At 35.7% G+C, this 16902-nt stretch overlaps 1 protein-coding gene across 3 annotated transcripts in view; it reads left to right on the top strand.

Annotated features, from left to right (window-relative positions):
* Positions 1-16589, top strand: part of Hecw2 (HECT, C2 and WW domain containing E3 ubiquitin protein ligase 2) — a 212444-nt gene extending 195855 nt beyond the window's left edge. For all 3 annotated transcript variants that reach the window (XM_026408846.2, XM_026408847.2, XM_077803065.1), the window contains one exon: positions 9976-16589. In XM_026408846.2, coding sequence (XP_026264631.2) covers positions 9976-10087 — 112 coding nt within the window. In that variant the 3' untranslated portion in view covers positions 10088-16589. The remainder of the gene's footprint in view (positions 1-9975) is intronic.
* Positions 16590-16902: the final 313 nt, after the last annotated feature.

Genomic DNA, 16902 nt, shown 5'->3' with positions numbered 1-16902 from the left:
CATGACTGCATTTCTGCTTTGGAGTTGGCTGTTAGTTTAGCTCTGTGTTTCCATTTCTGTAGAAGACTTCCTGCCCCATGATGCTCTGGTGGATTTTCTGAGAAAAGAGTAAATTCACTTAGTGGGAATTTCTTTTAAATAGTTTTTAAAAAATGGACTGAGTAAAGCTTTTCATTCTGCCAGTCTGGAAAATGCAGGGCAGCCCTCTCTCCCATCATGGTATAGACTTCCTGTGTTCATCCCTGAGGTTTTTTGCCAAGTGGGATGATGGGACAGAGGAGCTAGGGAGCCATAATCACTATGAAGGACAGGACTGATAGTTCTTGCTTAAGGGGAAATGCTAGTTTTGGAAAATGGTTGTGCCTGAAGATAAAGGAAATGCTGATCCAAATCAAGAAATTGAATGTAAGATTTAACTATCAAATAGGTGTCTCAGAGAAACAGTTTTTGCAGTGTAATTAAACTATAAAAGAAAATTATTTTCAAAGACGGAGAACTTTTTTACCTTAAAAAATCCCATTTTTATTCATAAAAACTTATTGCAAAAGTGATAGGAAAAAAACAATATATATATATATATATATATATATATATATATATATATAAAATATATTAAATGTAAATGTCTAAAAATGTTTAAATGTATACTTGTTTATATCAACCAAATGTCTACTACTCTGTTAACATTTTGAAGTTTATGTCTCCATTCAGATGCCCATGCATGTGCACACATGTACACAAACATTTTAAAACAAAACTACAAGGTACAGCATGATCTGTTAGTAATCTGCCTTTTGTTTGCTACAAGTCACTAATCATGTACATCTTTCTATGTCATTAAATATTGCACTACAATATCATCTGTAATTGGGCTTTTCCTTCTCTGGTACAGAAAAACATTTTCTGCTGTCAAAGTAAACTGTCAGCTAACAAATAAGAAAATAATTGAAATATAGTGCTACTTTTTTCAGTTTAAAAAAAAATGATAAGCCCTGGAAGAACCCGTTGGTGTCACCTCTTTGCTGTATTTGCTCTGAAGCTTTCCTCCTTGTTCTCCCCAGTTCCTGCCACCAGCTGATTAATGAGGTGGCTTTTGATTTTTGGAGGAAACTGTCAGAAGATTCTCATAAAACAGTTTGTTCCTTAGTTTAGTTTCTGGGCTCTCTTCAACTCCTTTCTCCTTTGCCTTCCCAATAATACTTACAATATTTGCTACCATTGAATCAGCATGTACTAACTAAAATATGCCAGAGATAACTCATAATAGTATCATATCAAAAAATCACTTAAATGTGCTTTATCTTTTGGATTGGACTTTACTTCGGAAGGTGGGTAAAGTTATAAAACTGATCATGTATAAAAAAATGAAGTGAAAAATTGAAGCTATTGAAATAATTTATGAATTTTAATGGACTGAAAGGAGGGTCACTTGCTGCTTGCAACAGAGAATAGCATAATCCGAGCCCAACTGACTAGTGGACCTTGAAACCTGCTTCATACATCATATTTTAAAGTGTGTATTTGTGGGTGACAGATATCACAACTGTTAAAGAATAATTATTACCCTCCCCTTGGCCTCAAGAACAAAAACTAGTTTGGGTTCATCTGTCCAGCATCCTAGTCTGCATCACAGTCACCTCTCCGGGGACCAGAGCAGCCTACTGGCTGAATGCCCTGCTTCATCCTGTGTGCCTTTCATAAATGAACCTGCACTCAGCAAGCACTGTGATCTGCTGTCTTTAGGTCACCTCCTCCTCTGCTTGTACCCTCCAGGGGCCTAGATTAAATCCGGATTCCTTCCAAGCACTTGCAGGTGGGGGACCTGGTCAAGCTGCTACTCTAACCTCAGCACATATAGTCTCTCACCCACAACAGCCACCAACCTCCTGGCTAGTCCTCAGTCTAGACCCAATTCTGTTTCAAGACTCTGGAACTTACTGCCCAGACTCTTTCCTGCTAGTTCTATCTCATCCCTAGGAAGACAGCATAGATGTAATTTCTGCAAAAGGCCCACCTCACTTTTTAACCCTGTGTGCCTGTCACTCTGTCACACTTTATTTTCTTCATAAAACTTACCCTAATTTGACTATCATGTTTAGTTATTAGTTTACTTGTTGATTATACCTCTCCTATTCTATAATATAACCCTGGGAAAACAAGGGCCTTATTTGAGTTGAACATGGCTTTGTCCTTACCACTGAACCTGGCACCTAACACTCAATGAATATTGTTTTCAGTGAATTGTTAAATTTGAGGGATGACTTTGGACTACTCCAGACAAGATATTTAAAAATCACTTTTATATTTATATAATCATCTGAATAGTTGAGGGCAGATACTAGTAATTATATTACAAAGTTTTAAAGACTAAGTGAGATAATACATGCAAAGTGCTTAAAATGAGGCCTAACATATCATTCAGTAAATTTAGCCATTATTACTGTTGCTCCTAATATCCATCATCCGGGGTTGGCATTGTATTTTACAATCTTTAGTTGTGTGAAAAATGTGCTATATCCACCCAAGATATTTACATTTTGTTTGGAATTCCAGGAGTTCCCGACTCTGGAAATGTTCTGCCTGTAAAAAATTATATGTAACATTCTTCCTCAGAGCCATCCATGGGTGAAGAAGTTATCTGCTCACTATAAATTTTTTGTTTTGGGGGCATTTTTTTGGTACTAGGAATTGAACCCAGGGGCACTTAACCACTGAGCCACATCCCCAGCCCTGTTTTATATTTTATTTAGAGACAGGGTCTGGCTGAGTTGCTTGGGGTCTGGCTGAGTTGCTGAGGCTGGCCTCGAACTCACAATCCTCCACTTTAGCCTCCCAAGTTGCTGGGATTACAGACATGTGCCACCGCGTCCAGCAAGAGGTTATCTGCTCAGAATGAATAGTTTGAAGAGTTTCTTCAGCAGGTTATCCACCTGTATAGGAATTTCCCTATAGGAGTATTCCATACTGCATTTACAAATTCAGGTGCATATTTACTAAGGTGGCCTAATGAGACATTGAAATAAGCAATAATATTATAATCAATCTAATTTCTCTAGTCAGCCAATAGAAATTTATACATGCTTATTATATGCAAAACCTTGTGGCCAATAGAAGTTGATCTCTGTTTATGTGGAGGGCCTTAAAACACAGGGAGGGGAGTACTAGATATTTACATGAACCATCATTATCCACAAAAATGATATGAAAAATGAGTAGCTTGAGTCCTAAGTACTGTTGAATTCCTTTCCAATAGTTCACACTGAATAACTTGTGAGGTCAAGGGTTGTGCTGTGCTGCCAGAGGTGACACAGGTATTTGTGATTGAGTCTGAATAGGAATTCCTCCTCTAAACCTTATGGTCTCTTAAGAATACACTAATGAGGGTATTAGAGAAATTATGACTATCTTAAAAATTTTTAATAAGTTTTACCTTTATTTGTGTTAACAAAGCTATGTAGGCTAACAGAACTGCCACTGGGCCACTTTAATTGAATCTTATTGCTCTGTGTGATTAGTAACTTTGGATTATTCATGCTGATTACAAGCTCTTGATTAATGATCTATCCTCTACCTATTTCCTATATTTCTCCTCATGCTTAATGGCTGCTCTGCTGTCCCACTTCAGCACACCCAGTCATTAACTCCCGTTCACCCATGAATTAAAGTGGAAAGGTCCTTGCATGAACACACCTGACTTGCAGATGTGGCCTTGCCTTCCCATCTGGCCACAGGTCCAACCTTGGCTCCTGTCACTTGCATTTCTCAGATTTCCTGGTGCTGCTTTCTCACACCCCAGGCAATCTGCTAAGAACATCCTTTTCCTTGTTGATCCAGAAAAGCTCTGTACACCTACAAATCCTTCAAGCCTTGGCATGGAGAGTCTTCTATAAAGCTTTCCCCAACTCTGTGGAGCAGACTTATAACTCATTGTATTATTGTTTGTATGCCGAGCCCTAATTGCCCACAGGAACCTTTTGGATTAAACAAAGGTGTCTCAGTCTTCTGAGGAATTGCAGCCCTAAACTAGGGCTCACAGTGTATCAGGCAGAGGCAAAGGAAGGCTAGATTTCAGTGCCACTTGCCCCAGGTAGATCCCCTAGTACAGAGCACAGGCTGCACAACCTTCAGGGCTCCCATTTGCTGTGTATTTACAGGCAGAGTATAAACTTCTTGAGGACAGAGATCAGACTTCTCATTCTCATCTACCAGGAGACAGATGAATGTTCAGCATATAGTATACACACAGTTAAGTGCTTGTTCAGTAAGTGAAGGAATAAATAAAATGTAATGCTAATTGAAAATTTAAATTTTATTCATCAAATCATTTTTCATGGGGATGACAAGCTTTCCCAGTATGGGATCTTCAAGGAGAAAAATAATGAGAGATTCTGAAATTGAAAGAACTTAGATTCTGCCTGACAACCTATTGGCTCCAAATTAGGGCACCCCAAAAGGCCAGAAAAGGAAGAGAAGGAGAAGAAAGACCAGGACCTTTGCAGATACTCAGAAGAAGCCCAGCTTTGCCTGCTGTAGTGTGTGACCATGACAAAAACTTCAGGCTCACCTGATCTCCTTAAGGAAGCCTGTGAACATACTTTCACATCAGTAAAATTTGGACTTGCCAGATCATTAGATTGGGAATATGCCTATTTTCAAAGAAATCTTGGCATTGGAAATTGATATATTTCAAGATTCCTTAGAATTCTCCAGAATGCTCTTAAGTATTTTTGGTTGATCAATTGCTTGATGAAGGAGTGCAAATAGGAGTAAGAAAAGTGAAATCTGAAGGGTTGCACAATACTGTCAATTAAGAAAATAAGGGAGTTAACACTCTCTAAGTTGTAATGCAGATAAAAAGAATTTATTTGATGCAAAGGCATTTTATTTCTAAGACTATCTACTAGATAACATAAGGTACATGATTTTCTCTTTCCTCTCATTTTAAAATCTTAAACACAGAAATCACTTCTGGAAGAATGAGAAATAAATGAATAAATACATTCACATAGAGGGAGCAGCACATTAATCAATTAGCTGACCTATGGAAATATAATTGTGATATTTTTGGCTTACTGGATTTGGATAACTGACTTTTCAATATACAGGACAAAAAGAAGTATAAATATATGACCTCCCTGTTAACATTTGGAGGACCAAAAATGAGATCTATTAAGTCAGACCAGATATATGGAGGGTTTTTACATACTGATATTTATGCCAGAAGATTTCCTGAAGATGTGTTTAGACCTGTTCTCCTTGAGTGGTCTTGGCTGGATAGATTTAAAAAAAAAAAACTAAATTCATTATAAACTTTAGTGTGACTGGCTTTGAAAGATTTGGAAAATGTTCTTTTACTGAGACTGAATAGCTGGACAGGCTTTTGTTGCCAATATCAACACAGTCCAAGGGCCCTCCTGTTATTTTCTACTAGAGTTTTCTTAGGACATGGAATGGGGTGGGGGTGGAGGGTGTGAAAAGCCTCAGAGGATTTTGCTTTGTTTTGCCTTTTTATTCCTTTCTTGGCTCATATAGCAACTTGATGGTAAATATTGGGCAATTCATTTAACCACACTCTTCGTCAATTTCCTCATTAGTAATACTGTCTTGTTTATAAGCAGTTTTGAAATTTTTGCAAGCACACAAAATGTTGGTATGAATGTCCAATGTAGATATCTTGTTTCTAATTTACTTGATGTCTCTCCAATAGTGGGGACAACCTATATCAGACTTGCTTAAAATAACTTTTAGAATGCAGATCCCCAGGCCCACCCCAAATCTTCTCAAGGGGTGTAACCAAAAGTCCCTGTTGTAAACAAAAGTCCCTGTTGTAAACAACTCATTGGCTGATTCCAAAGCACTCCAAAGTAGCTCTGTTTTCTGGTAGGCCTGAGATTGAACTAGATAGTTTGATCACTTAAAAATCCCCTGGTATCTCCCAAGATTTTTCTGGACTGACCCAATCTTGACCATTTTCCTCAGAGCTGCTGCATATTAAGATTGAGCCACTCATTTAAAAAATACCTGAAGCATATTTTGTGAATCCCTCTCCATATGTAACCAGGTAGGATGTTGAGGACTAGCAGCTCGTAGTCAGGCCTGGGATGAAATTATCACTCAAGCTTTCAAAAGTAAAAGAATGGAGCCAGTGTGCAGAAAATCACCTGCTTTCACTTTAATGTTGGACTTTCCCTAGAAGACCCAAAGTTGAGGTCTTATTCTTGATTTGGCCACTGATTCATCTTTGACCTCTGGAAAACCATTTAGTCTTTCATGCAGTTTCCCTCTCCACAGTATATGCTGTCTCCATCCATCCTCATGAAGCCTTTTCCAAAGGAGCTGTTTAGTTTTTTCAGAAGGAAAGTTGTGCTGTGGTAACTAGACGCTATGTGAGCAGATGTAATTTAAGAAGGAGTGATAACCTTAGATTATATAGCAATAATGGTGATTACATCTTATGACTAAAGAAGAGTGAAAAAGATTGATCAGCACTTCCCTTTGTATTGAGAATTGAAAAGAGTGCCCTAGCTCATGAATTTACTGGATAATGCACTATGGTACCTATAAAGAGATAACAGGAACTGCAAAGGAAATATGCAGAATTTCTGTTTCTTTGCTCAGACACCTAGAAGCATGTAAGGGCAGCTACTTACTACCAGCTTTGCCTCACCACCTGCCCTTTATAGACAATTCTACTGTTTCACATTATCATCACAGTTGCCACCTTTCTTAGATGTTTCATGACCTTGAAACTTGTTACTTGTTTTCTATTGCTGCAAAACAAATTATATCAACTTAGTGGCTTAAAACAACACACATCTTTCTATGGGGCAGGAGTCCAGGCACTGCTTAGCTGAGTTTTCTGTTCAGTGACACACATGGCTGAAGTCAAGGTGTTAGCTGAGCTATGCTCTCATCTGAAGGCTCAACTATGGAAAGATCTACTTTCAAGCTCCCTTAGGTTGTTTGCGGCATTCATTCCTTAAAGCTGTGAATTTCATGGCAACTCGCTTCTTCAAATCCAGTAATAGAGTCTCTCTTTATTTTCTAGCATGTGTACAAATCAGAAACAAATCCTAAGGCTTTAGAAGATGAATGCTTTTCACACCCATTAGGATGGCTATTATAAAAGTAAACTTTTTGTAAAAACCGAAATAAGTGTTGGCAAGGATGTGGAGAAATTGCAACCCATGTGCACTATTGGTGAGAATGTAAAATAGTATGGTCATTAAGGAAAATAGTATGGTGATTCCTGAAAATATTAAAAATAGAATTACCATATGATCCAGTAATTCTAATTCTGCATATACACCCCCCAAAACAAATTGAAAGCAGGAACTTAAACATATTTTTATATCCATGTTCATAGCAGCATTATTCACAATAGCCAAAAGGTAGAAGCAATTCATGTTCATCAATGGATTTATGGATAATGGGGTATGTGTATGTGTGTGTGTGTGTGTGTGTGTGTGTGTGTATGTATGTATGTATAATGAAATATTATTCAGCCTTAAAAAGGAAGGAAATTCTGACCCAAACTCTGAGATGAACCTTGAAAACATTATATTAAGTGAAATTAACCAGACACAATGGACAAATGTTTTAAGTACATAGAATAATGCAAATCATAGAGACAAAAAGTAGAATGGTAGGTTCCAGGGACCAGAGAAAGGGAGAAACGGGACTTATTGTTTAGAGGGTTTAGTGCTTCAGTTTTACAAGATGAAAAAGTTCTGTGATGCTTGATGATAGTGGTTGCCAAACAATGTAAATGCACTTAATGCCACAAAACTGCATTTAAAAATGCTTGCAATTGTAAATTTTATGTTTTTTTTTATATTTTGCCATAGTAAAAACATTAAAAAGAAAAGATGAAATGAACATAAAGATCACAAAACAGGCAGTTTAACAAGTAAGCAGACTTGGGGAAAGATACTCAATCTTTTGATAACTAAAGAGATAAAAATGAAAAAAATAACAATGATATACCATCTTTTAGCCTAATGGGATAATGAATGTGTACCTGTCACACATAGTCTGGCATATAATTCTGTTCCAAACATTTCACTTTTCTACTTCTTCTTCAGCTCCCTCTAGAACAGAGATTAAAGTCTTCACCTAATATTTTTATTCCAGTGTTTCACATGAGATAAGATTTTAAACTCCTGAGACTCTCTTTTACTATGTTCATTGAATTTTTAAAAATTAGGTTCTAATATAAGGATGTATAATACGAATTAAATTAATTGCAATTCTGAAATATTTATTGTATCAAAAAAAAAAAGGTGCTTGACTGCAACTATTAGATGATTTCCTCCAGTATATCTCAGAGTAGTGTCAGGAGCAATAAATTAGGTCAAACTATTTCAATGTTCTAAAATTGATATTCTTTAAAATATAACAGAGAGGGCCCCTTCACATTTCTATTTCTAGTAAGTTATGTGACCATACACCTGCTTTATTATCTCTTTATTGTTTCACGGTTTCTATGGGTCTTGTTATCTTTTGGCAATTTATTGGAGGCAGATTAAATCTTTTTGATAACAAAAAATGTAACTAAAAATATGTGTTATTAACTAGTCAAGAACTATGAATCAGGCACCTTGTAAAGCATTTTTCTATTATTTGACTTCAATACATCCTTTAGAGAGAAGTTATATTATTCCCTTTTGACCAGTGAGACAATTGAGGCTCAGAATGCTAATAACTCACTGCAAATCACACAACTGTGTACAAAGTTTAAATTAAATCCAAGTCTCTCCAACTCCCAAAGTTCTGATCTTCCCACTGTGCTACCCCACATCTAAGAATATTAATTACATTTGTTTTATAAGTAAAAAGTTAGAAGTAAAAATTTAAGCATAGTACCTTTCAGAAATAGCCTGTTAATAATCATAGATTCTAAAATTTTGTGTTGATTTAGGAGCATTTCTGAAGTCAAAATTGTTTTAGCTTCAGCTGAAAAGCTGTTGCACATTCAGAATCAAATGTTTCCTATTCCATGTCAAAAGTACAGATTTGCTTCCTGATAAGATGTACTATTTGGAGACTGTCTATTTTTTATTGTGATTCAGGTGCAAATAACAGGAAAACATTTTTTTTTTCCTATCTTGGCAAAGGGGAGTATTTCTAAAAAAGAATACTTAATGTAATGGTGATTTAAATGGCCATTTTTCTGCATTGTGAACCTGGGAGAAGACAGATTATGGTGCATGATTCAAAGAAGTAACAATGGTCTACTGACTTTAATAGAAAACTCCAGCCAAGGACTTTCCCAAACTCTGAGTTGTGAGGCTGATCTTCAGAGACATCTAGTTCTCTTCCCTGCCCAAGAAAGTGGGAAAAAAATGCCAAGTCTCAGATTCAGAGAAATATCCAGGCCAATGCCAGTGCTGAAAATGAATGACTTATATTCACGTCTTTGAAAAAGTCTAACACCAAAAGAGAATAATAAAAACCTAAACTAACCTTTGTAATTCTTACACAATCAACAAACAATAATAATATATATGTAATATAGTTTTTAAATGGTTGTGAAAATGGAAAAAATAATATACTACTTCCTTTAGGAAAACCAAATCTGATTTTTTTTTTTCTCTTTTGGCAGCGAGATTGAACCCAAGGGTAGTTAACCACTCAACGACATTCCCATCCTCTTTATATTCTTTTTCATTTTGAGACAGGATCTCACTAAGTTGCTTAGGGCCTCACTAAGTTGCTGAAGCTGGCTTTGAACTTGGGATTCTTAGGCTTCAGCTTTCCCAGCCACTTGGATTATAGATGTTTGGCATAATTCCCAGCTTAATTCTGACTTTTTAAAGTCAAACTATTTTCAAAGTTTTTCCCAAAAAAGTCTGAGAATTGCCAACAAACAAATCTGAATATGAAAAACATGCATGTGTACATGCACACACACTGATACACACCTTCATTTCCCTGAACTTGTTTTTAACCATGGACTGTTTCTTCTGTTTGCAGAGCTCATACTTGTTTTAACCGCCTGGATCTGCCCCCATACCCATCCTTTTCCATGCTTTATGAGAAGCTCCTGACAGCAGTTGAAGAGACCAGTACCTTTGGACTTGAGTGATCTGGAAGCATCTCTTTATGGACAGGCAATTTCAGAAGCTGGCTTCCAGCATGACTGAGCATTGGAAGTCTCCAGCTCAGGCTTCCATTAGAGTAAAGCTGAGTGCTGTTAGTTTCCGGGAACATGTGCTCTCTCACGTTTGAGGACTGGTGATGAGTCCTCTTGGAAGGATTTGGGTGAGCTTGATGCCCAGGGAACAACCCAATAGTCTTTCAATCAACAGTTCTTGACTGCCAAACCTTTTCCATTTGTTATGTTCCAAGACAAAGATGAACCTGTACATGATCAGCTCCATGGCAATTTCTAGGGACTCAGGAGAATCTTGAAACTTACCCTTGAACGTGGTTCAAGCCAAACTGGCAGCACTTGGCCCAATCTCCAAATTAGTGCAAGTTAAATAATATAATAAAACAAATATATTTCCTGAAAATACATTCATTTAAGCCCTAAGTTATAACAATATTCATTTCTTGCTTATGAGTGCCTGCATGGTGTGCACTATAGGTTTCAGCTTTCATGAGACACAAGTAAAAATGAAACCAAGTCAATAGGAGGTAACTTTAAAGATTCACAATAAGGTGGTTTGTGACAATGTATATGCAAGTGGTATGTATGTAATTACGGCTGAAGACAAACTGTTACTCAATGAATTACTAATGGACAGATTTTATGCTTTATAATGCATGAAAACAATTTAAAATAACTAGCAATTAATCACAGCATATCAGGAAAAATGTACACAGTGAGTTCTGTTTCTTTTTTATAGGTTCATTATATTTCTGTTCTTTAAGATGTATATAAGAACCTACCTATCATACTATATGTATCACCTTTCCATTTTCATGTTCCATGCTTACTCGGGCATCATGCTAGTATGTATCCTTTTAAGCACTCTCAAGGGAACAAAAGGGCCTTTTATTTTTATAAAGGTAAAAAAAAAAATCCCCAAAATAATTTGCACTGAATGTACCAAAGTTGAAGGGACATTACAATACGACTAACAGCAACTCCATCACTTGACAAGTATAATAGAAAGTAGCTTCTAAATCAAACTTCCTTCACAGTGCCATGTCAACCACTACAAGGACTGTGCATCTAAGTAATAATTTTTTAAGACTCACTATATGTGATAGTATGATATGCATTTATTTAAAATGCATTAGACTCTCTTCCATCCATCAAATACTTTCCAGGATGGCATTTAATACAGATATTTCGTATTTCTCCCACTGCTTGTTATTTGTACAGCATCATTAAACACTAAGCTCAGTTAGGGAGCCATCAGCAACATTGAAGACATCAGCTCTCTTTAGTAATAAGAATTTCATTTTTCCTCATCAGTGAAGATGCCACAAATTGAAACTCTCAGTACTATATTTCTAAGCTTGCATTTTCACGGATGCATAATTTTCTTATTAATATCAAGAAACAATTTTTCTATGATATCTCAAAAACTGCATGACATCACTAATCTTACTTCTGCTTAATTTTTTTAAAAAAGGGTATCCTTCATTTTGATTGCTTTTGGAATTATTCCACACCATTGTTTGTTCCTTGATTTATGGCCCTAACTAATCAGACGCACAATAGAGTAAGCTAAATTGAGGATGGTAACGGCATTGGATTAACATATAGTTTGCCAGCCTATGAGCTTACAGGCACTGTTGGAACATTTCTTTGAGATTCATATTTATAAGTAGCCATGGAATTCCTATTATGGGATGTTGGCGATCTTACATCTTATAGAGGTGATGTGCCCAGTTTTCAAAGGTGTTTTGTAAGAACTGATTGCTCTCCTGCCATTTGAACTGAGTATTCTATTGAGACCCGCAAGAACAGTGCCACTCATGTTGCATTTCTGCACTAAAGGCAGGTATTGCAGTGTGGGTAATGTTCTAGGAAAAATGTTACAGAAATCTGGAAATAACAAAGAAGATTTATATATGTACTATAATTGGGTGAGATAAAAAGGAAGGAGAAAAAATTTTAACTGGAAATATTAGTTTGTACTGATTGACCATGAATACAAGTATATATTTAATTTTGCAAACTGTTTTTACTCGTTTGTATTTTTTCATTATAAGGAAAAGTATATAACACACTAACACACTCTTTTTAATCACATTTTTGATGTCTCAGAGCTGGCATTCACTAAGCAGCTGATAGAGAAGGTTATATTTTTTAAAATACATTCATAGACCATATGAATTTTCATTTTAGTTTGAAACACTGTTATCATATGCCATATTACTAGGTAAAAGAGATTTGAAATAAAAATGTATCTCTTTCTAACAAATATATTTCTTTGTTGAGGCATCCAACTTCTCAAATAAGAGTTCTTTCCAATATATGCAGACATTTGTAATTAGCAGAATTGTCTAGTTGACACCATTCTCAGAATTGGAATTTATCAAAGATGTACTTAGCATATCAGAAAACCAGGACCGGGGATGTAGTTCAGTGGTAGAACTGAACACTGCTTGGCATGTGTAAGCCCCTGAGCTTAATCCCAGTGTCACAAAACAAACAAAAATGCATATCAGAAAACCATGATAACCTATTTATTCTTCTTCATTAGTAAAACAAAAAAACAGCCAATAATAACTCTATAAGATATTAAAATATGCTCCACATAATAAATTAGCCTTTAGTATACTCTACAATTAGAAATATCCATAAACATTTTCTTCTGGACTGTGAGCCCAGATATCTTGGCTTTTGGGTCTAGTTTTCTTTAAGAAATTCACAAGTGATGCTTGTTATACTCTTAAGAGACAGTTATGATACACCATATAAATAGGCAGAACATCTTTTAGGTAGGAGAACAGGTACACTCTTGCCTTTCTCTCTGTGTCAGTGCCTGTGTTTGATGATGGAGATACAAAATTCTAAATCTGCCCTTCAAAAGCTCACAGTCTAGCAGAGGAGATGCCTTGGTTCTCAAAAATATGTTCAATAAAAATTGTTAGGTTCTACAATCAAGGAATGAAGAGAGAACAGCTTATTCATCCAGGAAGATTCCATCACAGCTTCATATATGGGAGACTCAAATAAATCACAAAATACTGTTTCTGCTGATAACTAAGGACAAAAAAATACTGTGTCAATATTAGTGAAGTATTGAGGCCCAGAATGCATTTGCACAATGAGGATTTAAAGTGTATAATAAAGTGTGTAGGTGGGGAGCAGAACTGTGAAGGAGCAACTCCAGGATCTTCTAATTATCAAAGAAATGCCAAAATCAAGTCTGATAATTTCCCTTCATCTGTACTACAACATACCTTTGGTTTTTCAGTGTAAGGAATTCTAATCCCTGAACCCAAACTACTTATGGGATCAAAACATTTTTCTTGTGCACAAGATGAATGGATTGGGGTCAAAGAAGTACAGTCACAATTTTTTAGCATATGTTGTATATATACTTTAGTAGAAATTCTGTAATCTGGAAAAAACAATTAGACTAGAAATGAAATAAATCTTGCAAATTTAGGATATAGCTACAAGAGACATTCTGTTCATTTAAATTCAAGTCTCAAGGAAGTAAGATGGCTAAAATCTAGCCATCACCAGCACAACAATCAAAAATGGTAAAAATGCATTCAAAGGATGAGAAAGATAATGCTTTAGGGTTTCAAAGTGCCTTTAGGCACATGTCTCTTGATTCTCAGGTACTTTGTTGGATAGAAGTATCAAGTCCTACCTGGGTTGAGGTTGATTTTCATGGGTGACTTTTGAGATCAGTTCAGTACTTTATAGTCACAATTCTGTGTTTCATCTCAAGTGATGTAGAGACTAATGATTGTATTGGACATTCCACTTTCAGCCAGTTTTGTAAGATGCTTCATCCACCCAAACTCTCACTTTCTTAAACACACCTTAAAATGTGATACCTTCTGGAAAGTCCATGAAGAAATTAATATATTAATGGACAAAACTCCTCATAAATGCAATGTTTATTTTTCACTTCTTGTCATGAGAAATTTAAAACAGGCAAAATTTGATTGCTTTTGGTGTATTTCTACAGTCTAGTGATTTCATTTTATCAACCATCATTTGAAAGAAAGATCATGGGAAAAGTACTAATCAGAGTCCCTTAGTTTTAAATTTTTAATAAGAATGGATTGAGAAAGCCCTGGTAGCTGAATTGCAGTGGTGATGGAAGAAGGGACCACTCTCATCTCTCTTTTTCTCCCCATCTTCCTCACATTTGTCCAATAATTTTGTTTATGCTTTTGCACAAATTTTATGAGTCAGCCACTTCTAAGACAAACATCTTATAATGAAGAATCTAGAAGTCTGTCCAATTTAATCTTATTCAGGAAACTCCAGAGGCAGGGGAAATGATGCCATACCATCATTAAAAGGCATCAGGAACCCTGCATAATGTTTTTTTAAAGCCCATGCATATGAAGAATGTGACCTAATCCCTAGGCTGAGTCTGAGTTTCAGGCCCTCTTCTTTCATCTGCTTTCAAATTCATTTGATGAGTGACAACACTCTAGATCTTAGCCATCTTACTTCCATGAGACTTGAGTTTAAATTAATGAGAAAGTCACTTGTTTCTGTATTCTAACTTGGCAAAACTTATTTCCTTTCTAGTTCAGTTGTGTTTTCCAGATAAAGTTGTCTAGCATGGAAGCAAAGGAATGCCAGTGACATTGAAGCTTTCTGAATTGTGGCCTAAGGCCAACTGCTGCCCACTAAAAGGGAGATAAAAATAAAAGTGAAAAAGAGAAGCCCAGCAGTTTGCCAACCCCAAGAATGTAAGGCTAATTGTTGACCAACTCTTAAGATTCAGGACTGTTAACTGCATTCCAAGGGAGGCATAAAGGACAGAATGAATTCGTGAGCTGCCCATTATAGTAGCTGAGAAAACTAACAAGGGTGGAAAAATCATCTTAGAGCATGCTGGTGGGGGCAGGATCATACTACAGTTAGGTTTCTTTGAGAAGGAGAATGGTTTCCTGCCTAATTAAGGCACTGCTTAGGAATCTACCTGGTAGGAAATAACCTCATTTTATAACTTCAATAAGTTAACATTTTCTATATTGAAAAAAGGAATTTAGCCCCAAAACATTAATCATTGCTTAATCAGGAGGTTCAACTATTTTGCATTCAATTATGTTGTAGATTTTTTAAATTTAGGAGTTATTGTTACTACTATCAAACACTATATGAAATAAAAGAAAGATGCTTTTATTTCATTATGGTTAATTTATGGGATTTTTTTTCAGACATTCTTTGACATCAGAATAGGTTTGAGAACATTTTCATGGTACCCAGTGACAACTTAAATGTTCCCTGTTAATCTATCTAGAAAGCAAAATCATAAGTGAGTTTACTGAGTTGCAAATAAAGACCTAATCAGTGTTTCTAATTCAATAAGTTAATAAGACTAGACATACATTTGCTTAGGTTTTTATCTGCAAGGTACTTTATTTGGCTTTCATGATTCAATAGCCCAGCAGAATAGGATGGTCGAAGTTATATGGTTTCTTTGGAAAACAGGAGAATCACACTTGTGTTTGTGATTTTTATGTCTAGTAGCCTTCGGCAGGTGATATATTTCTATCCAACTTTCTTTTGAGATATTACACCCTGAGGAGTGTTGTTAGGCATGTTGTATGATTCAAACTGAATCAGCTATTACTGATGCAGGTAAGGAACCATCAGTAAACTTCTGGTTACTATCACCTTCTGTAAAAAAGGATGGATGATGTTCAAGAAATACCTTGGAAGGATTAACCAGGAAACACACAGGACTGAATGTTCTTTTAGGACCTTGATGCTCTAAAAGATGTAATTACAACCTATTTTTCTTTATACAATATTATAAGTAAAATTTGGGGCTGTTTAAATGTTGGAAAGTGCATAAGATTACATGTTTTTATAATAGGGATGCAGGCATTCCAAAATAAATGAATAAAATACATGCATCTCTCTTGCCTCTTACTGAAAGTATTAATCTAATTTTATAATAATGCTTACTTTTTAATATTAAGGCTCTGTAAAAAAACAAAAACATTTATTTCTAAAATTTCAGTAGAGCACAGGTGGTGTATTTTTTTAAGCCTTTTCATTTCCTTCACTAATCCCACCCATTATGTCCACTACACCATGCAACACAGTTCATAGAAATGTTTTTATTTTTTGTTGAGTTGATTTAAGCTTCATATTTATTCAATGTGACTTTTAATAGAGAATAATAATGGGAGATATTTGCTATTAGAATTAAGATTATACAGCTCTCATTTCATCTTACATTTAAATTTCTTTTCTTTTTTTCAAAGCAAATAAAACAGATTATTGACATCCTAGAAATGGTATGTGGGTGATATTATATGGAGCCTAAGACTCCAAATCCTGGACTAGTTGCTCATTTTCTGGGAAGTCTGTATTCTTATCCTCACCAGGACCCCTGACTCTTGTGTTGTATTTTTTATGATTATGAAATGCTTTAAGGTAAAGATATTTTAATGTGTACAATTTGTTTTATTTTCATACTGATCTCTATTTTTGTTTAAAACCATGTTACATCATGAAATCACTTAATCCAAAATAAATCTTCTTTTAAAAAATAGGTTATGACTTTTCTGTCATACTTTTGGGGAAGAAAAACTCAGGAGGGAGGAGAACAAAAGTAGGGAGAAAGGTCTCATGGTTTAATCTGAGGGTCACATATTCACAAGCCTATGGGTAGGTAACCAGGTAGGTATTTAATGAGTGGAATTGGCTGGGTATAAGCAACAGACTAATGGGGCTTACCTCAAGGGGCATTGAAATATTTCTCTCTAACAGATCTTAGTCACATGCAA

The sequence above is a fragment of the Urocitellus parryii genome, chromosome 1 (assembly GCF_045843805.1).
Source record: "Urocitellus parryii isolate mUroPar1 chromosome 1, mUroPar1.hap1, whole genome shotgun sequence".
NCBI classification, from domain to species: Eukaryota; Metazoa; Chordata; class Mammalia; order Rodentia; family Sciuridae; genus Urocitellus; species Urocitellus parryii.
This window is presented reverse-complemented; position numbering and strand designations above follow the sequence as displayed.